Source organism: Athene noctua, chromosome 25 (assembly GCF_965140245.1).
Source record: "Athene noctua chromosome 25, bAthNoc1.hap1.1, whole genome shotgun sequence".
Classification (NCBI taxonomy): Eukaryota; Metazoa; Chordata; class Aves; order Strigiformes; family Strigidae; genus Athene; species Athene noctua.
In genome coordinates, this window is record NC_134061.1 from 8,257,075 (window position 1) to 8,276,905 (window position 19,831).

At 41.7% G+C, this 19,831-nt stretch overlaps 1 protein-coding gene across 1 annotated transcript; it reads right to left on the reverse strand.

Moving 5' to 3' along the window:
- Positions 1-10,252: 10,252 nt before the first annotated feature.
- LOC141970307 (olfactory receptor 6B1-like) lies at positions 10,253-11,240 on the reverse strand. Its single transcript, XM_074926821.1, has one exon. It carries the CDS (start codon positions 11,186-11,188, stop codon positions 10,253-10,255), a length of 936 nt encoding a protein of 311 aa, XP_074782922.1. The 5' UTR covers positions 11,189-11,240.
- Between the last annotated feature and the right edge of the window lie 8,591 nt (positions 11,241-19,831).

The following is a 19,831-nucleotide window of genomic DNA, read 5'->3' on the forward strand; positions in this document are numbered from 1 at the left end:
AGAGGGAGATATGCAGAAGTGGTACGTGCATTGCCATTTATCTCCAGGTTGGAGAACAGTCCCTGGCCCAGGATTTTAATTTTGCAGTATTAGTGTAATCCCAGACTCTCATTATAATAATTGAAAATAAGCACTTTGAGGTTAAAACTAGTTTAGTTGTTTCTATATTAGCTGTAATGAATTAATGTTCTTTTTCTGTATAATTTTTCCCTGTTCTCTTTGAGTTCATATTCAGATTAGGAAAACAAGGGATAGAACAAAGAAATGTAAACAATAACCTTAAACAATTTACATGGCTGCTTTTTATTAATTCATATATAAAATAAAAACATGAAAAGTAATTGTAATCGTATAGTAATACAGCTCCATATTTGTATCCCTATAATATCTGCATTACCTGTGTGTAATTGTATCTCTCATTAGAGCACTTTGTAAAGAAAATTATATCCAGTTTAAAAACAGACTTTTTTACACCAAAACACAATGGAGATTAATCTATAATGTCCTCATATTATACATGGTTAAATGTAGTGAAGTATGTTCTTTAAAATAGTCTACATTTGAGTCTGTATTTGCGTTTAAAATGTTCAAAAAACCTGAAATGTTTCAAAACATTTTTAGATTATTTAAAATTACTTTTCAATAAATTATTCTTTCGTAACTAAATTTTGTAAGTTTATTTTTTCTAAAAAGATAACACTAATGATAAGTTTCATGTATAGTTGTATTTCTTTTCTATGCTAGATTCATTCTGAAGAAAAGTATAGATTTCTTTTATTTTAATTATATATATATATATTTTTTTTACAGAAAATAACACTATAAGAAGCAGGATTTTACTAAACATGTCTCCTTATGGTAGAAAAAGATGCAGGTATGAATTAAAGGTTGAAGTTACAATGCAGTTTAATAATTAAAACTAGAGTGGGATTGCTTCTGATTGAATACATTTTCATTTTTTGATTTTAAAAATCTATGAAGGATTTATATTTTCTTAACTAGGTGAGTCACTGCTCACAGATCACGTTACTGAAATTCATTCACCACTGTGTTTCAGAATTTCTTTTAAAAAGTAGAATCACATTATATACCAAAATACTGAAAATTCTGTCCCATACATATATACAGAAAAGGAGACTTGTATCTAGCTGTTTATCTATGTATGCTTTCCAATAATTTGTACTGTCATTCAGCTTCTAATTTAAACTAGAAAAAGTATCATTTAACTTATATCAACTCCTTAATTTCAAGCTTCTGAATACCAGACAGGATTTCTACATTAACACAGATAAATCCAAATTCTCTGTATCTTTCTACATCTCCCTATGTCTTTTCCTGAACTGGAGGCAGCTTCTCTTGAATCTTCAGAGTAACTTAGGAGAAGATTTTTGGCATTCTTTTTGCTTGTGGACCTCCCAAATCACCATCCAGCTGTACCTCTGCAGCTGTTCAGCATTCTGGCTTGTGCTCCTGTGATCCATCAGTTTCCCTTTTGAGTCCCAGAGCAGCGAGTATGCAAATGTTTCACTAGGGCTGCTGGGTTTACTTCACTTGCTTAAGAATTTGATTTCCTATCTCCTTTACAGAACCCATGACTTGGGGGAAAACAGTCAGCTGTCCAATACAGCTTCAGAGCAACAAGCAAGTGGAGAGACAAGAAACTCTCTACATGACAGAAAAGATGCCATGATCCTCTGTCCTCTACTGAAAATTAAAAGATTAGAATTGTCCAAAATCATTGGATAACCTTAATTTAAAACATTTTGTATAGAAACTAGTGTTTGCCTTGAATGAGCTGTATGTCTTTGAGAGTTTGTATTAATTACATGTGTTTTGAAGACTCACTTTCTATTGAAAAATTTCCAGATGGCAACCCTAATTTCATTTTGCTTCAGACTATAGATGAGGGGATTAAACACTGGAGAAAAAACAGTGTAGAAGAGGTAGAATGGTGTATCAACGTACGTCAGGCACACGCATAAGTGGGGAGAGGACTGGATGGAGAGCAGCCCCGCAGGAAGGGATCTGGGGGTGCTGGTCAACAGCAGCTCAACAGGAGTCAGCAGTGTGCCCTGGCAGCCAAGAGGGCAAAATGTATTCTGGGGTGCATCCAACACAGTAAACCAGCCGGTCAAAAGACGTGATTATCCAGCTGTATTCGGCGTTGGTACAGCCTCACCTTGTGTACTGTGTGCAGTTCTGGGCACCACAATTTAAAAAGGATGTGAAGGTCCTTGAATGCATCCAGAGGAGGGCAACAAAGCTGGTGAAAGGGCTGGAAGGAATGTCCTATGAGGAGCAGCTAAGGACTCTGTGTTTGGCTAGTTTGGAGAAAATGAGGCCGAGGGGTGAGCTCATTGGTCTCTACAGCTTCCCGAGGAGGGGATGTGGAGAGGGAAGTGCTGATCTCTTCTCCCTGTGATCCAGTGATAGGACATATGGGAATGGTTCAAAGCTGTCATGGGAGGTTTAGACTGAGCTTTACATCTTTGGTCATAGGCTTGTCAAACTGGTGAAGAGGGCTTTAAACTAAAGTTGCTGGGGAGGGGAACATCAATCCATCCCATTCCCACCAGTTTGATGCCAGTGCCAGCAATAGGTGACCAGGGCCTAGAGAGGGGTCACAGGTCAACAGAAGAGCACCTGAAGAGCAGCAGAAAGGAGTTACAGCCAGTAAGTCAGCTTCACAGAAGCCCCAATTTAAATGCCTCTATGCAAATGCAGATAGCATGGGCAATAAACAAGAGGAGCTAGAGGCCTGCACACACCTGCAGGGCTAAGATCTTATTGGCATCACAGAGACATGCTGCGATGGGTCCTATGACTGGGATGTTGGAATGGAAGGAGACAGGCCCTTTAGGAAGTACAGGCAAGGGAGACAAGGAGCGGGGCTCACCCTCTGTGTCAATAACCACATGGAGTATACAGATGTTCGCCTGGGGATGGATGAGGAGTCAAATGAGAGCTTCTCCAAGTGATAGAGGAGCCAACAAGGAGAACTGCTGTACTTCACATTGTTCTCACCAACATGGAGGACCTGGTGGAGAGTGTGAAGATCAAGGGCAGCCTTGGCTGCCATGTCTGTGAAATGGTAGAGTTCAAGATCCTTCAGGCAGCAAGGAGGGCACGGAGGAAGCTCTCCACCCTGGACTTCAGGAGAGCTGACTTTGGCCTCTTCAGGGATCTGCTCGGCAGGGTAACATGGCCTACAGCCCTGGAGGGAAGAGGGGCCCAAGAAAGCTGGTTGATATTCAAGGACCACTTCCTCCAAGCTCAGAAGCGATGCATCCCAACAAAGAAGAAGTCAGGCAAAAATGCCAGGAGGCTGCATGGGTGAACAAGGATCTCCTGGACAAGCTCAGACATAAAAAGGAGCCCACAAAGAGCAGAAGCAAGGACAGGCAGCCCGGGAGCAGAAAATCTGTCCTGGTAGACAGGGATCAGGTTAGGAAAGCCAAAGCTCTGATAGAATTAAATCTGGCCATGAACATCAATGGCAACAAGAAAAGCTTTTATAGGTATGTCAGTGATAAAAAGAAGACTAGGGAAAAGGTGGACCGTCTCTGGAAGGAAAAGGGAGATTTAGTCACCCAAGATATAAAGAAGGCTGAAGTACTCAACAGCTTTTTTGTCTCAGTCTTCATCAGCAAGGGCTCCAGCCACACCATCCAAGACACAGAAGGTAAAGGTGGGGATTGGAAGGAAGAACTGTCCACTGGAGGAGAAGATCAGGTTCAAGACCATCTAAGGAAGCTGAGAGTGTGCAAGTCTATGGGACCTGAAGAGATGCATCCGTAAATCCTGAGGGAACTGGCAGATGAAGTGGCTAAGCCTCTGCCCATCATAATTGAAAAGTTCTGGCATGCTGGTGAAGTTCCCACTGACCGGAAAACAGGGAAACATACCCGCATTTTTTAAAAAGGTAAAAAAAGAAAGACCCGGGGAACTGTAGGTCAGTCAGTCAGTCACCTCTGTGCCTGACAAGATCATGGAGCTGATCCTCCGGGAAACAATGCTGGGACATATGGAATATAAGGAGGTGACTGGTAACAGCCAAGGTGGCTTCACTAAGAACAAATTAGCCCTGACAAGTTTTGTGGCCTTCTATGATAGGATTACAGCATTGGTGGATAAGGGAAGAGCAACTGAAGTCACCTACCTGGAATTGTGCAAAGCATTTCACACTGTCCCTCACAGCATACTTGTCTCTAAATTGGAGAGACGTGGATTTGATGGATGGACCACTCAGGGGATGAGGAATTGGCTGGATGGTCACACTGAAAGAGTTGTGGTCAATAGCTCGATGTCCAGGTGGGCATCTGTAAGGGTCGGTGCTCCTCAGGGGTCAGCGTTGGGACCGGCGCTGTTTAAAATCTTTGTTGGAGACATGGACCGTGGTAACAAGGCACCCTCAGCAAGTTCACCGATGACACCAAGCTGTGTGGTGCCATCAACACTCCGGAGGGAAGGGATGTGCCATCCAGAGGGACCTGGACAGGCTGGAGAGGTGGGACTGCGTAAAGCTCAAGAAGTTCAACAAGGCCAAAGGGCAAGGTCCTGCATTTGCAGGGTTGGGGAAATCCCAAGCACAAATCCAGGCTGGATGATGAGTGGATTGAGAGCAGCCTTGCAGAGAAGGACTTGGGGGTATTAGTCAATGAAAAATCAACTACGACCCAGCAAAGTGCACTCACAGCCCAGAAAGCCAGACGTGTCCTGGGCTGCATCAGGAGAAGTCTGGCCAACAGGTTGAGGGAGGGGATTCTCCCCCTGTACTCTGCTCTCATGAGACCCCACCTGCAGGGCTGTGTCCAGCTCTGGGGGCACCAACATCAGAAGGACACGGACCTGTTGAAGTGTATCCAGAGGAGGGTCATGAGGATGATCCGGGGGCTGGAGCACCTCCCCTGTGAGGACAGGCTGAGAGAGTTGGGGGGGTTCAGCCTAGAGAAGAAAAGGCTCTGGGGAGACCTTGTAGCAACTTTCTAGCACCTGAAAGAGGCCTACAAGAGAGGGACTTTTTACAAGGGCATGTAGTGATAGGATGAAGGGTAATGGTTTTAACCTGAAAGGTGGTAGATTTAGATTAGATATGAGAACGAAAGTCTTTACTGTGAGGTGGTGAGGCCCTGGCACAGGCTGCCCAGAGCAGCTGTGGCTGCCCCCTCCCTGGCAGGGTCCAAGGCCAGGTTGGACGGGGCTTTGGGCAACCTGGGCTGGTGGAAGGTGTCCCTGCCTGGGGCAGGGGGGTTGGAACTAGAGGATCTTTAAGGTCCTTTCCAAGTCAAAGCATTCTAAGATTCTGTGACTCTATGGTGTTAAAGCTATATAAGTCGTCTAGGCCCTATTTATGCTCAGCCATAAGAATGTGACTTCGCCAGGGGAAGTTAATCATGGAAATCGATTTTAAGGGTGGGACCAATGGATGTAGCAAGATTTCAGTCCCTCTCCACTGATCATGGATAACAAGTTCCTGAGCAAGATGTCCTGCTTGAGCACTGGGTCTCCTGGCAAGGACTCTGCAGGATATGACTAGAGTGACTGAAATAATTCAGTCGCAAAGATGCTTTAGTTTGTAGAATCAGGGTGTGGAAAACATGTTAGCATGTTGCTCTGGTATGCAGCCTGCATCTAAGATGCCTTATGCTTTACTGTAACTTGGTAGGGGAAATAAAGCCAAAGTAGAATGATTTGTCATAGAGACTGTAAGAGGTAAACAGTATGTCATCAGTATGAACAAGAAAATTGTATGAGGAGTTTTTAGGTGTTCTTGTAAATGTATTAGTGATATCATGTGTGCTGATTTTGGCTAGGGTAAATTTTCTTCGTAGTAGTTAGTGTAGGGCTATGCTTTTGATTTGTGTGAAAACAGTGTTGATAACACAGGGATGCTTCAGTCACAGCTGCGCAGGGCTTACACAGAGTCAAGGCCTTTTCTGCTCCTCACACCACCCAGCAGCAAGCTGCGTGGGGGTGCACAAGAAAGTGTGAGGGGACACAGCCAGGACCGCTGACGCCAGCTGACCAAAGGAATATTCCACACTGTATGACATCATGCTCATCTATAGAACTAGGGGGAAGGCTGGCGAGGGGGGAGTCCTGCTCAGGGACTCAGGGACTGGCTGGGCATTGGTTGGTTGCTGGTGGTGAGCAATTGGATTCATTTGCATCACTTGTCTTTCTTGGCTTTTATTTCTCTCTCTTTTTGTTATTTTCCTTTTCATGACAATTTAATAATAGTAATAATAATAATGATGATGATGATTATTATTATTATTATATTTCAATTATTAAACTTTTCATCTCAACCCACAAGTTTTCTCACTTTTGCCCTTCCAATTCTCTTCACTCCATCCCGCTGTGGGGGTAGTGAGTGAGCAGCTGTGTGGCGCTTAGTTGCTGGCTGGCATTAAACCATGACGTCATGTATGATGACGATTGTTTAAGGAACAATATCAGAAATACCCGATGTGGTGCACATGTAAGAAGAACTGAGATCAATGAGGAAAAGGTAATTAGAATCATAGAACCATAGTATCATTTAGGTTGGAAAAGACCTTTAAGATCATTGAGTCGAACCGTAAACCTAACACTGCCAAGTCCACCACTAAGCCATGTACCTAGGTACCACGTGTACACGTCTTTTAAATACCTCCAGGGATAGTTTCTCAACCATTTCCTTGATTACTGCAGTGCCTGATAATCCTTTCAGTAAAGAAATTTTTCCTAATATCCAATCTGAACCTCTCCTGGCACAACTTGAGGCCATTTCCTCTCATCCTATCACTTGCTCCTTGGGAAAAGAGACTAACACCCACCTCGCTGCAACCTCCTTTCAGATAGCTGTAGAGAGCAATAATGTGTCCCTGCCCATGGCAGGGGGGTTGGAACTAGAGGATCTTTAAGGTGTCTTCCAGCCTAAATGATCCTAGGATTCTGTGATTATGAAGCATTTCTGTACCAAGAGGGTGGTCAAACACTGGATCAGGCTTCTTGGAGAGGTGTCAATGCCCCAGGCCTGACAGTGTTTAAGAGGCATTTGGACAATATCCTTAATAACATGGTTTGATTTTTGGTCAGCCCTGAAAGTGGTCAGGCAGTTTGACTAGGTGATTGTTGTAGGTCCCTTCCAACTGAACTACTATTCTATTCTATTCTATTCTATTCTATTCTATTCTATTCTATTCTATTCTATTCTATTCTATTCTATTCTATGCTATGCTATGCTATGCTATGCTATGCTATGCTATGCTATGCCATGCCATGCCATGCCATGCCATGCCATGCTACTCTATTCACTAGTAATGATAATAAATCTTAGGTAAAGTAAGCACTTCATATTTTGGTACCTCTCCCATCTTAAAATATTCCTTACATCTACTTTTGTAAATATTATAAGAAAAGTCAAAACCATTCCTCCTGGTTCCTTATACAGTCTGCAATAAGGAAAAAGAGAGAAGCACTTGCAAATAACTTAATCCAATTTATTAAATGGTATAATTTATGTAATATACATCACCCTGTAGAGATATATATCCTTCCTTGTTGTCTCTGAGAGGAGCCCAGATGAGTAGGCCAGGTAATCAACTATCAGTCCACCTCAGCTATTTTGGCTGTCTTAGAAAATGTAAGTTATTACCAGACTTACATGTTTAGGAAGCTCATTACTATCCCTAAAGTTAGGTAAAGTAGCTGCTAGCTCATGAATATAATTTATCTGAGAATAGATATTCCTGCATAAAACTCTACATGTACATTAGTCTCCCTGTGCTCTTATTATAGTCAGTGATGACAACTGGGCATAGGTGAGATGAAGCTCAATGCAAATTTATATTTTATTTTGTCAGATTACCAGCACCATGAAAATGCCTCTGTGTTTCTGTGAAGTCTATGAAGACTGGTGTTCATTTCTACAACACCATACTGTTAAAGTAGAAAAGATTAATCCCATGCCTATTATGGAGAAGTCTATAGCATAATATAGAATAAATAGGCCCTATAATGGCTATCATTAAGACTAATCGTGGGTTTTGTTATTAGTTAATATACAGTAATTCATTATTATTTTCCAGAACAATAACTATGAAAGGGTTCAAATATTCAAAATTCTTTAAGTACAACATTATTGTTAGCAGTAATGACACCCAATTACTATAGAATTTTCTCTATCCAGCTTGCTATTATGTTGGAGAACGGCTTGCAGAGAGCAAGGCCATGGGTCTCTGCAGGAGCTGATTGCAGCCATCTGAGGTAAACAGAGGAAAAAACCCAGGGTACAGTTGTGCTTACAAAGGACTGTTATGTTAACAAAGAGAGAAACTGAGGTACACAACGGCCTTGAGTGTGATGGTAAACAACCTTGGGAAAGAAGGCAGGCCAGAAGAGGGAAGATGTTGTGACATATCTGAAATGCCACAAGGGGCTGGGATATTATAATGTAGCCTGTTACATGTACCCAATAGATCTGTGAGTAGTATACATGATTATTGTAGAGTGCTTATATAAGGGGTGATTTCTTTCAATAAAGTTGAAGCTTGCTCTATCATTCACATTGAATCGGCTGCTTGCTTCCTCCGCCCGCCGCACTATTATTAGGAAAAGTGAGAATGTGAAGTCTGCGATTTTCAGTATTCATAGAATATTACAACAGATCAGGGAATTATTAACTAAGTAATAATAATACTCACTGTTGCAGTATGAGACCAATGTATTCCTTACTAATAAATAGTATCCGACTGATCACCACACTTTCAACAAAAGTTTTCATTGTTTAGTCCACTTCAGTCTGAGAAAGAATTGTTATCTTAAGGTAGATGTCTTTAACTGAGTTAGTTGTTTTAGACCCTTTTGGTAATTGTTTTGCAGCAGTCTAAGAAAGAAGTGTAAAGTTAGGTGATATCAATCTAGGACTAAGTAGTAGATGGCCACTGAATTCCCATAAGATTTATTTTTACAACCTGAAAAAATTTGAAATAGCAAATCGGTCAAAACAAGATTGAAAAAGGCAGTACTACTGCTGCATCACACGTGGGAAACGTGATTTTTACTCTTTTATATACAGTTCATAGTGACACTGGAGCCCTCGTTCCATGACTGGATCTCACACTGGTTCTGGTCCGTACGAGTACGATGGCTCTCCTGGCACTGGTGGGAATGCAATTGCCTCAAGACCTGTGTTTTGCACCTGGAGGTTCATTATGATGCCAGCAGAAAGAGACTCAGGATCCGTAAAGTATCACTTGAAATGCCATTTATTGAAGGTAACGCTATAAAGAAAAACTGATCCTACATCATTTCAGATGCTAGGAACCCAGAGTTGTGCGGTATCAAACAGACAGGGAACAGTACGCTGTGCAGATCTCTCTGTGGAAGTGTAACTCACTTTGGTCACCCAAGGTAGTACAGGATTTTCTAAAAGGGGAACAATTCCATCCAGCATTTCTACTGTCAGACAGAAAGGATGTGCATATAAGAAGTTCTTGCTGCACTTTCAGGTAAAGGCAAAGACACACAAGTGGAGTAATGATAGGTACCAGGTGGGAGTTGGCTGCAGGCTGTACTGTCAGCTGGCAGTTTATCCTGCAGGCAGTGGATATGCACCGAACAGAGGCCTGCAGGCCAGGCGTACGTGCAGCAAAGCCTATGACTAGGCCTACTCAGGTTCAGTGTTACGTGGATCACTAATTCCTCAGTGTACTATGGTCTTCAAGTCAGGTTTACTACACACTAAGATATGCCAAACATGAGGTCATGTGAAGGTATGGCTATACAAATAGTATAGATACAGCAAAGATAACATTTTTTTGTATACACTAAGACTGTGAGAGAATAAGGATGTCATAATAGAATAAGGTTAGCTCTCTTTAACTGTGTCTGTAAGGATCTGGCCAACTGATTTTCCATTATATCCAATGCTCCTACGTCGTTTTAAAAATTATAAATCTCATTTTTAGGATTTTCAAAAGGAAATTATCTATCAGTCAAGGTTCTAGTGTGACTTATTATATTGCTATTGTAGCAGAATAGCTTACAGCCAGGTGTAGATCAAAACACCCTCATGAACGAGGTCACATTTCCACATAGAAACAATGATATGATTCCTGACTTGCCAGACTTCAGAGCAGCAAGACAGTGATGACTGAGTCAGCAATGAACAAGTTGTAGTTCACTGTAGTTGCAGTCTTACTCAACTACATTTCAAGAAATAAATGTCTCATTACTGTCCATGGTCCTGTGTCCTTAGCCAAGGAACTTAGCGGTGTGTGGAGCAGCTTGGGCCTATGATCTTTTTTAGAATCTCTTTCACCTCCTTGTTCCTCAGACAATAGATTAGAGGGTTCAGTGCTGGAGTGAACACAGCATAAAAGACAGAAACTATTTTGCTGAGATTGAATGGACGGATCCTCCTGGGCCTGGCATACATGAAGAGAGTGGCAGAGAAAAAGATAATGACTACAGTGAAATGGGAGGTACAGGTGGAAAAGGCTTTTTTCCTTCCCTGGGCTGAAGGCATACACAAGATAGTTGACAAGATACAGCAGTAGGAGAAGACAATTATCAAGAGAGGTACCAGCAGGATCACCAAGGCTAATGCAAAGTCCACTGTCTCTGCAAGGGACATGTCAGTGCAGGAGAGATTCAGGACTGGAGAGATGTCACAGAAGAAGTGGTTTATGACTTGTGGGCCACAAAAAGTGAGGCGTGAAATGAAAGACACCTTGACCAAGGAAATGGAAAAGCCTCCTGCCCATGAGAGAATTGACAGCTGAAAGCACAACTTGTGGGTCATGATGGCTGGGTAGCGCAGGGGATGGCAAACAGCCAAATAGCGGTCATAGGCCATTACAGCCAAGAGGACACATTCAGTGCACATAAGGGAGATAAAGAAGTATAACTGGGTCATGCAGCTGGAGAATGAGATGGTCATGTTCTGTGACCAGAATCCAAACAAAAGCCTAGGCAATGTTACTGAGACATACCAAATCTCCAGGAAGGACAAGTTCCCCAGAAAATAATACATGGGCTTTTGGAGGTGATGATTTCTTTTCACCACAAAGATGATGATTGCATTCTCAGTGATTGTTACCATGTAGGTGACCAGAAAGACCAAGTAAAGTAAGGTCTGAACCCGCAGCCCATAGGAAAATCCCAGAAGAATGAACTCATTGATAGAAGTTTGGTTCTTCATTCCATACTGGGTGCCCACAGCTATCCCTGCAGGTGTCAAAGCAGAAGAAAAAGCAAATGTAAGACTTCCACAACAGCAAGTCTGTGTGAAGAATTAGGGCACTTAGTAACCTATTTCCTGTGGAACCTTTTTTACAAAGTAGAACCATTATTTCCTAAAGAAAGAAAGAGAGAGGGACTCATGTCTTTGTTTCCAATGACTTGTTAGTTTGCTTTCGATAGCAACACTGGAAAAACAAACTGAATCTTAGCAAAAAAAAATCTCCAGAAGACTTCTGTAATAGACACTACAGTCCTACAGGATGGTGAAGAACACAGAGACTCTGCTGACATTCACACTGCTGAAAAGTTCAGGTTCACAGCACCACAAAAGTTCAGGTAGTATATGTATAAATATACATAAAAAAGGCTAAAAACATAGATGTAATATAACTGAACATACGGTTTTGAAAACGTTGAAATTTCTTCATTTCCTATTAGGAAATTATCCACCTCTGTATTTTTCAATGGTAGCAGTGAAGTATATCAGAAGACTGCTGTAGAGATTACTACTCTCTTAGCTACAGACTTTAGGAGTTTGCTTATGTTTAAGCAAGAAATTTTGAGTGATTATAAAGACTGACTCCCCCAGTGGGTGATTCATCAAACTTGTATTAAACACCTGTCTTTGAAAGAGAAGAATAATTCTTTCTCATTTCCAATTTGCACTTAGCTCTGATTTAGACATATATCTAGTGGATGGTTTAACTTCTAGAACTTAAAGTAGATATTGTATGTTTCTATTAGCTGTTTTGCTCCAGACTGCTTTTATAATCAGTGGGTATCTGCTTCAGGCATTAATTGAGTATTGGTAGTCTAGAGTAAAATATTATCTTTAGCTATATCTCCTCCCAAAACACATCACACATTTGCACTCTAGAAATGCCTGTTTCTCTTCATGGACATTTTAGTGATCCTTGACTGACCTTGAAGTAGATGTCTGTATCATAAATTATTTGCAATGGAGGAGGTAAGGTTTGTTCTTACTTCCTTTAAGGGAAATAAGAGCAAATAATGAACACATAAATATGCCTTATTCCAACTTACTTACTTTTAGATTTTACAGCTCATTAATATATATGTGTTTGTGCATGCATGAGAGAGAAAGATGTCTGTACAAAAGATGTGTTGATCTATTCAGAACAGTAACATTCTTTAGCTATTTTCTTTCATCACCTACCTGCATATGCGTGATCCTTTAATTAAGGGATGACAAGTTTAACAGAAGACAAGGAACAAAGTTTTGGTAGTTTCTTTCTCCATATATGAAATCACAAGAAGACTTTCAGGAAATGGTAAGCAGGATACATTTCCAATACTTTCGTCCATCCAAAAGGAAAAAAAATCCCTTTCCACAGAACAAGTCCTGGGCAGACTCCATGATGCAAAGGAGTGCCTGAACAAACAAATATTCCCCATGCAGAATAGCAGCAACAGTCTAAAGGTCAGTGAAGAGTAAAAATGGCACAAGAGATCATCAGACACCTACCCTCACATTCAGGCTCCGCAGTGCTCCTTCTGTCCTGTCTTTACTACTCATGTCTTTGTAATGAACTCGATGAAAAGAACTCTACATCTGCAATTAAGAAAGTCATTTTTCAAAAAGAATAGACACTGACATAATACACATCAGTGGGTACTTTTGCATTTACAAAACACGCTGGGTATTTTTGTATTTACAAAGCACATTTACAGAATATCAAAATTGAGGCAAGGAATGGCAAGTCAAGAAAAAGCTTGCTTTTTTATTAAGAGGGAAATTTTAATGCAAAGACTTGATGTGTCTTGCTGTAATTCTTGACTTGAAGGTATATTCCCTCATTATACATTTGGCAGTTTACATGATGAAAGTGTATGGGATTGGATAATCAAGAATAATTACTTTTTGAGGCATTCAGCACAATAATTTACACTTTAATGGATATGATTTCCTGCTGTATTCATCTGTTACTCTAAGAAAGCACGAAGACTTACCAATTCAGGATTTCCAGGTTTGCATGTGGCCTTTTAACTCTTCCAATGAGCAGTGGATCAGATACATTTTTTCTAACCTACCTGGTCCTTTAAAGGTCTCAGTGTCTTTTTCTGGGAAAGCATCCCTTGTACAAAAATCCCAGAGCTAATAAAGTAATCTGCCAATTAAAGAAACCAAAGGGGAGAGGAAGCTTATTATGTCTAATTATCTCCAATAATTTTCTCCAGATGCTAATTTATATGTATAATTGTACATAGTAGAAACAGTCTGAAATGAGATCAGGGGAATAAAGACCATAACAGACACTATACCTGTCATGCTTTGTGCAGAATAACAAGTGTTCTTTCTCTAAAATTTATTAGGAAGACAAGACTAGGTAGGAATTGTGTTTGATGAAATGTCTGAGAATACTGCAGTTTTATTTTTAATAAAAAGAAACATTCTGAGCATGATATTTTTTTATCTAAAAAAATTATCTCATTTACACATTTAACATTGAAGATGCAGGTATTGGTTCCTGTTTAAGAAATCTAAATATAGACATTTATCTAGATGTGTCTACCTTAAGTATGTGGAATGCAGATTTTATTTTGTAGATAGGCATGCAATGCCATCTGAAATGTCATTGGACTTGCCTGGTCACAAAATTGTCTCCAGAGACAGGGAGATATCATCATACATATACTAACAATCACATGTGAATATGTATACCAATGCCATATACAGCATAGCTTCCTTTGGAAGAAAAAACAGGAAAATACACAGAGAAGTGACTGTATTCTAATACTGTTCCCATTATAAACAGCTGGAGGATCAGGAATACAGAATACATTACAGAGAGAAGACAACTCACAACTAAGATATCATCAAATGGATTGGATGTCTCACTACAAAACCTGACAACACTTACTTTCCCTTGTTTTCTGCTTATGTTTATTCTTCCTTCTAGAGAGGTTGTTACACCTCTGATGTCACTCCCCAGAATAAGCCCAAGGCACTGCATAGAAAGTCAAAGCACTTGGCAAAAGGAAATTTCATTTAAAAAAACCCCAAAACAAACAAAAAACCCCCCACAACAACAACAAACGGCAGAAACCAAACCAAGACATTCTTTACTGAACCAATGTACAACTCTAATGGACAGATAACCGATGTGGTATTCCCTACCTAGTCCTGTTAGGAATGTCTGCGTTATCCACAAGTACCTGATAGACTTCACAGGGGAACGACCACTGGGGTCCGCGACCATGTCTCCAGGAAAATCCCATGTCCTTGTACCAACATAATATACCGCCTGGCAGGACCTACCACACTATCCTACCCAACCTGTTCCCAGGACTGCATTTCTCTCTCCCACAGAATCGGGGGGCTGCATAAAAAACCCACTGTGCTAACCCACTTGGTTTCTCTCTCTCTCTGCACCATCTCTTGCCAAAAACAGGTAAGTTGGGTCATTTATAAAATTACATATATCTGTGATGAAACTGCTGTGGTATCCAAATCCATTTAGAACCACAATGTCATTTGGTCTTGAACCATGACAAAAGGATAGCTGGAGCTGCATAACTCCTTTCCAATGCAAAAAGTTCACATTTGTTCAAAAGAAGATTGATTGGATATTTGGAAGAAGGGTCTGTTGAGGATTAGATAGCAGACAGCAAAAATCAGGTTCATAAAAATCAAAAAGTAGCCAGGTAGTACACTCAGATGACATACCATGTATGTTTGACCAGTCTTTTTCCTATGGGCAATTTTTTCTGACCACTGTTAGAGAATAGATAGAGAACTAGACTGATGCTTGTTCTGACACTGTAGAACTGTTCCTGCAACGAAAAGAATAGTGGTATAGAATTTTACATATTTCTCATTACTCATTCTGGGATCATACACTGTTAGATGATAACATTTTTACATCTGGATATTTGAAATCAGATGAAATCTCAATATAACTTTGTCCTTTAAAACTGACTTGAAGAAATGATGCTAAATTGTGGTTACTTAAGAATAGTAGGTGATGTGATAAAGAGCTTCTCTCCACACACATAGAGGAACACAGAACCAATGACAGTGAGGGGGAGTACAAGTGACCTGAAAGAAGCTCTTCACCACAGGACAGCAATCAGCCCCATTGTCCAGATGGAAAATTCATTAAGATGAGTCACTAGAAAGGTTCTTATGATGCAGGGGAAGAGCACTTTGACATTGTACAAGACTTATTATGGGATATTGATGGGAGGAACCAAAAGCAGGGAAAAGGAAACATTAAGGTGATTTAGGATGGGAAAATAAAGAGATACGGGAATACAAGGGCATATTAGGTGTAGGTGGCAAGGCTTTGGTAGCAGGGGGGTGTGTCAGCGTGGCCTTTGGGAGAAGAGGCAAGGGGCTTCTCCATGCAGGATAGAGCCAGGTCCAGACAGCTCCCAAATGTACCCATCGCTAGCCAATGCTGAGCCCATGGGTGACATCTGAGGCACCTCTGAGAAAACATATTTAAGGAAGGGCAAGAAACACCAGACAGTGAGAGAGAGAGGGAAAAAAACAAAAAACAAAAAACAAAAAAACCACAACAACAACAACGAAAAAAAAAAAACCAAAGCAAGAAACAACAGTGAACAGCACGGTCGGAGAAGGGGGAAGAGGAGGTGCACTGTGATGCCAGAGCCGATATCCACTGCAGCCTGTGGGGAGCCCATGCGAAGCAGAGTTTTCCTGAGACGAACTGCAGCCCAGGGAAGAGCCCACACTGAAGCAGATTTTCCTGATGGAAGCAGTGGCCCACTGAGAACACATGCCAGGGCAGATTTCTTTCTTGAAGTTCTGCAGCCCATGGGAAGTGGCCACACTGGAGCTGGGGAGGTGTGAGAGGGGAGTACAGAGGGAAATCCCTGTTATGACCATAAGCCCCCATCTCACCCTGCACTGCTCAGGGAGGTGTAGGGGAGTATGGAGTGAAGGAGCGGTGCTGAGACTGTGAAGGAAGAGAAATCGTGGTTTAATGTTTGATTCTCACTACTTAAACCAATCTTAATTTGCAATAAATTAAGCTGTGCCTGTTTTACACACAAAGCTAACTGGTAAGGAATGTCCCTGTCTTCACCTCAACCCATGAGCTTTCTTACCCTGTTTTCTCACAACGTTCCTCAACTATTTTGTGACTTTATCTTCTCTAACGCATTGGCAATTACAGCTTTACTCTTCCTGTAAACTTTAGGATTAAAAGTAATAGCAAGGAAGGTTACCCCACGGAGACTAAAATGGAAGCAAGTGCCACTGATAATCTAATCCTGCCCACACCGATGGTACACATTGTAAATGTCTACATACGGACAGATTAATCAAATTCCCTTGTTTCACGCAGATAATGAATTGTGTTCCAGGTCTGGAGTTCTGTGCTGCACACATGCATGCCAACCTTGATAGTGGGCTCAAATTTAGATGTCAAAGGTTCTGGAAACAATCTCACGCACAACTACCAAAGGCATTATACACAGCCTTGCTGATTATCCTGATTTCTAGTTAGTTCATTAGTCTTGACTACAGACTGTAATGTCTGATTTGCTGATACTCAAGAGGCATTTGATGCAAAACTCTGTGCTTGTCAAGGCCTTGAATGATCTACTCAACTGACCATTTTTTTCTTTTGATTCTTGTTTCTTAAAGCTTAGAACAATTTTTGTACTGTAAAAGCTGCATTTTGAAATACTAATAGAATATATTTCATATATTCTTATATATAAGGCGTTAGATGTAAAAAGGAATCTGAGCATGAAATTAACATAGCTAGTTTTGTATACATAAAATATAAATATCTCTATCCGAGCTAATGCCTCTTCCTTGCTGTCAATCAAGAAAAGGAGGCTTTTCACCATAGTATGTCATCTAATCCTGTAGAAGGCATGAAAAAATCATTGTTTTGTTTGTGACCTGAAAGTAAGAAATTTTCTTCACTGATGTGGTGTGTTGGCCTTGTCTCGTGGTAAGATGCCCACCAAGTCAGTCTCTCAGCCCCCCTCCTCAACTAGACAGGAGAGAGAAAATACAACGAAAGGTTTGTGGTTCAAGATAAGGACAGGGGCATCACTCTGCAATTACTGTCACAGAAGAAACAGACTTGACTTGGGGAAATTAATTTATTACCAATAAAATCAGAGTAAGATAATAAGAAATAAGAACAAACCTAAAAAACACCTTCTTCCCAACCCTCCCTTCTTTCTGGGCTCAATTTCACCTCTGGCTTCTCTACCTTTTCTCCCCAAGTGGCACAGAGTGATGGGAAATGTTGGTGGCCTGACGCTTGCTCATCCTCATGCTCTTCACCTGCTCCAGAGTGGAGTACCTCCCACAAGAGACAGTCCTTCATGAAATCATGCAACATAGGCCCATTCCCTTGGGCTACAGTTATTCAAGAACTGCTCCAGCATGGGACCTCTCCGTGGCATGCAGCCCTTCAGGAACAGTGTGCTCTGGTGTGGGTGTCTCACCGGGTCACAGTTCCTGCCAGGAGGCTGCACCAGTGTGGGCTCCCCACAGGGTCACAGCTTCCTTCAGGGAACATCCGCCTGCTCCTGTATGGGTTAAAGCCTCTGTGGTATGGAGGACAACAGCTGAAATACAAATATGGGGAGGACTGTCAGACTGAATATAGCACCATCCCACAAGCTCACCAAGGTAAGCACCATGTGCTTACAATGGTGGAAGCAACCACTGGACGGCTGGAGACATATCCTGTGCCCCATGCCACTGCCTGGAACACTATCCTGGGTCTTGAAAGACAAGTTCTGTGGTGACATGGCACCCCAGAAAGAATTGAGGCAGGCAATGGGACTCATTTCCAAAACAACCTCAGAGACACCTGGGCCACTGAGGGGGTATATCACATCCCCTGTCTTGCACCAGCCTCTGGGAAAATCAAAAGATACAATGGACTATTAAAGACTACACAGAGAGCAATGTGTGCTGGGACATTTAAACATTGGGATACACATTTAGCAAAAGCCACCTGGTTAGTTAGCACTAGAGGATTTGACAATCAAGCTGGCTCTGCCCAATCAAAACTTCTACATACTACAGAAGTGTGTGAAGTCCCTGCAGTACACATAGAAAATATGCTGGGGAAGACATCACGAGCTATTCCTGCCTTAGGCCAAGGCAAAGCCATCCGTGAGATTGCTTTTGCTCAAGGACCTGGGTGTACTTGCTGGGTAATGCACAAGGATGGAGAAGCCCAATATGTACCTCAAGGGGTTTTGCTTCTGAGTAAGAATAACCAATGATTTCAAATGTATTATGTTAAATGACTGTATGTCATCACTACTACAGTTGCTATATGCCATATTGTCAGTATTACACTAAAAATTACCCATATCGATGGAGAATGAATTTTGATGTAACTGGACAAAGTACAGCAATGATAGAAGCCGACAAGTGATGGAACTGGCTTCAGCATGCAACAATCCAACGCCACACACGATCTCTCTTGCTCTGAAGCATTACTATGACAGATGGAACCCAAAGTCATGGACTAAATGAACTCAGTGGGCTTTTTTGAGGAACGGCCCATAGAGTAAGGGAATATCTGTGTGTATGTATCAAGCCACAGGAAAGGTGGTGGTGATTAATTGGGATGTACTGGAAAGTATGGGACCTGGGCATGATGTAAATGGTATAGAATAAGGGGTGGATATTGACTTGGTTTCAGCTGGGATAGCTAATTTTCTTCCTAGTAGCTGGTCTAGTGTTGTGATTTAGGATGAGAATAATGTTGATAACACACTGATGTTTTAGCTGTTGCTAAGCAGCGTTTACACTAAGTCAAGGACTTTTCTGTTTCTCACACCACCCCACACTGAGAAGGTTGGGAGGCACAAGAAGGTGGGAGGAGACACAGCCAGGGCAGATGACCCAAAGTGGCCCAAGGCATATTTCATACTGTGTGGTGTCGTGCTCAGTATATAGGGGGGAAGCTGGCCAGGGGCTGCTGCTCAGGAACTGGCTGGGCATCGGTCCGCAGATGATGATCATCACTTCTCTTCTATATTTTAATTCTATTATTATAATTAATAATAATAATAATACTTCCCTTTTCTGTCCTATTAAACCATTCTTATATCAATCCACTGTGGTGGTGCAACTCTCTTCTCTTGGGCCACCAGGTGCATGGTGCGAATCCCCTCCTTGGGCCACATACCAACCCAAGATAGACTGCAAAAGGCAATGGACCAGAGCATTGAGCCACCTCCTTAACGTACCTGGCTCCTGCTTCCCCTATCGCTTTGGAATGATAATGACAATCAATCACCTCCTGACAGCCTAGTACATCTGTACCGGGGTCATGCCCCAAAGGAGGTGATACCAGAACTTCAAAATCTAGCAAGTTCTGGGCCTGTATAACTGCTGGAAAGTACCAGAGTATTTTGTCATCCGTGTTGGGCTGAAATGGAAAATTACCTGACAAAAGTCAATTCTCTTGGACCCTATAAATCTCAACCCTAAGTGAGACCCTTTGAGCTCGCCAGGATTGCAGAGGGCTGTCACCAGCATCTCCCCTGAGCTGGGACACCTCTCAGGCTCAGACACCCCGAGGTTTAAAGACCGTCTGCCCACAAAACTGACGAAGGGCCAGGGTGA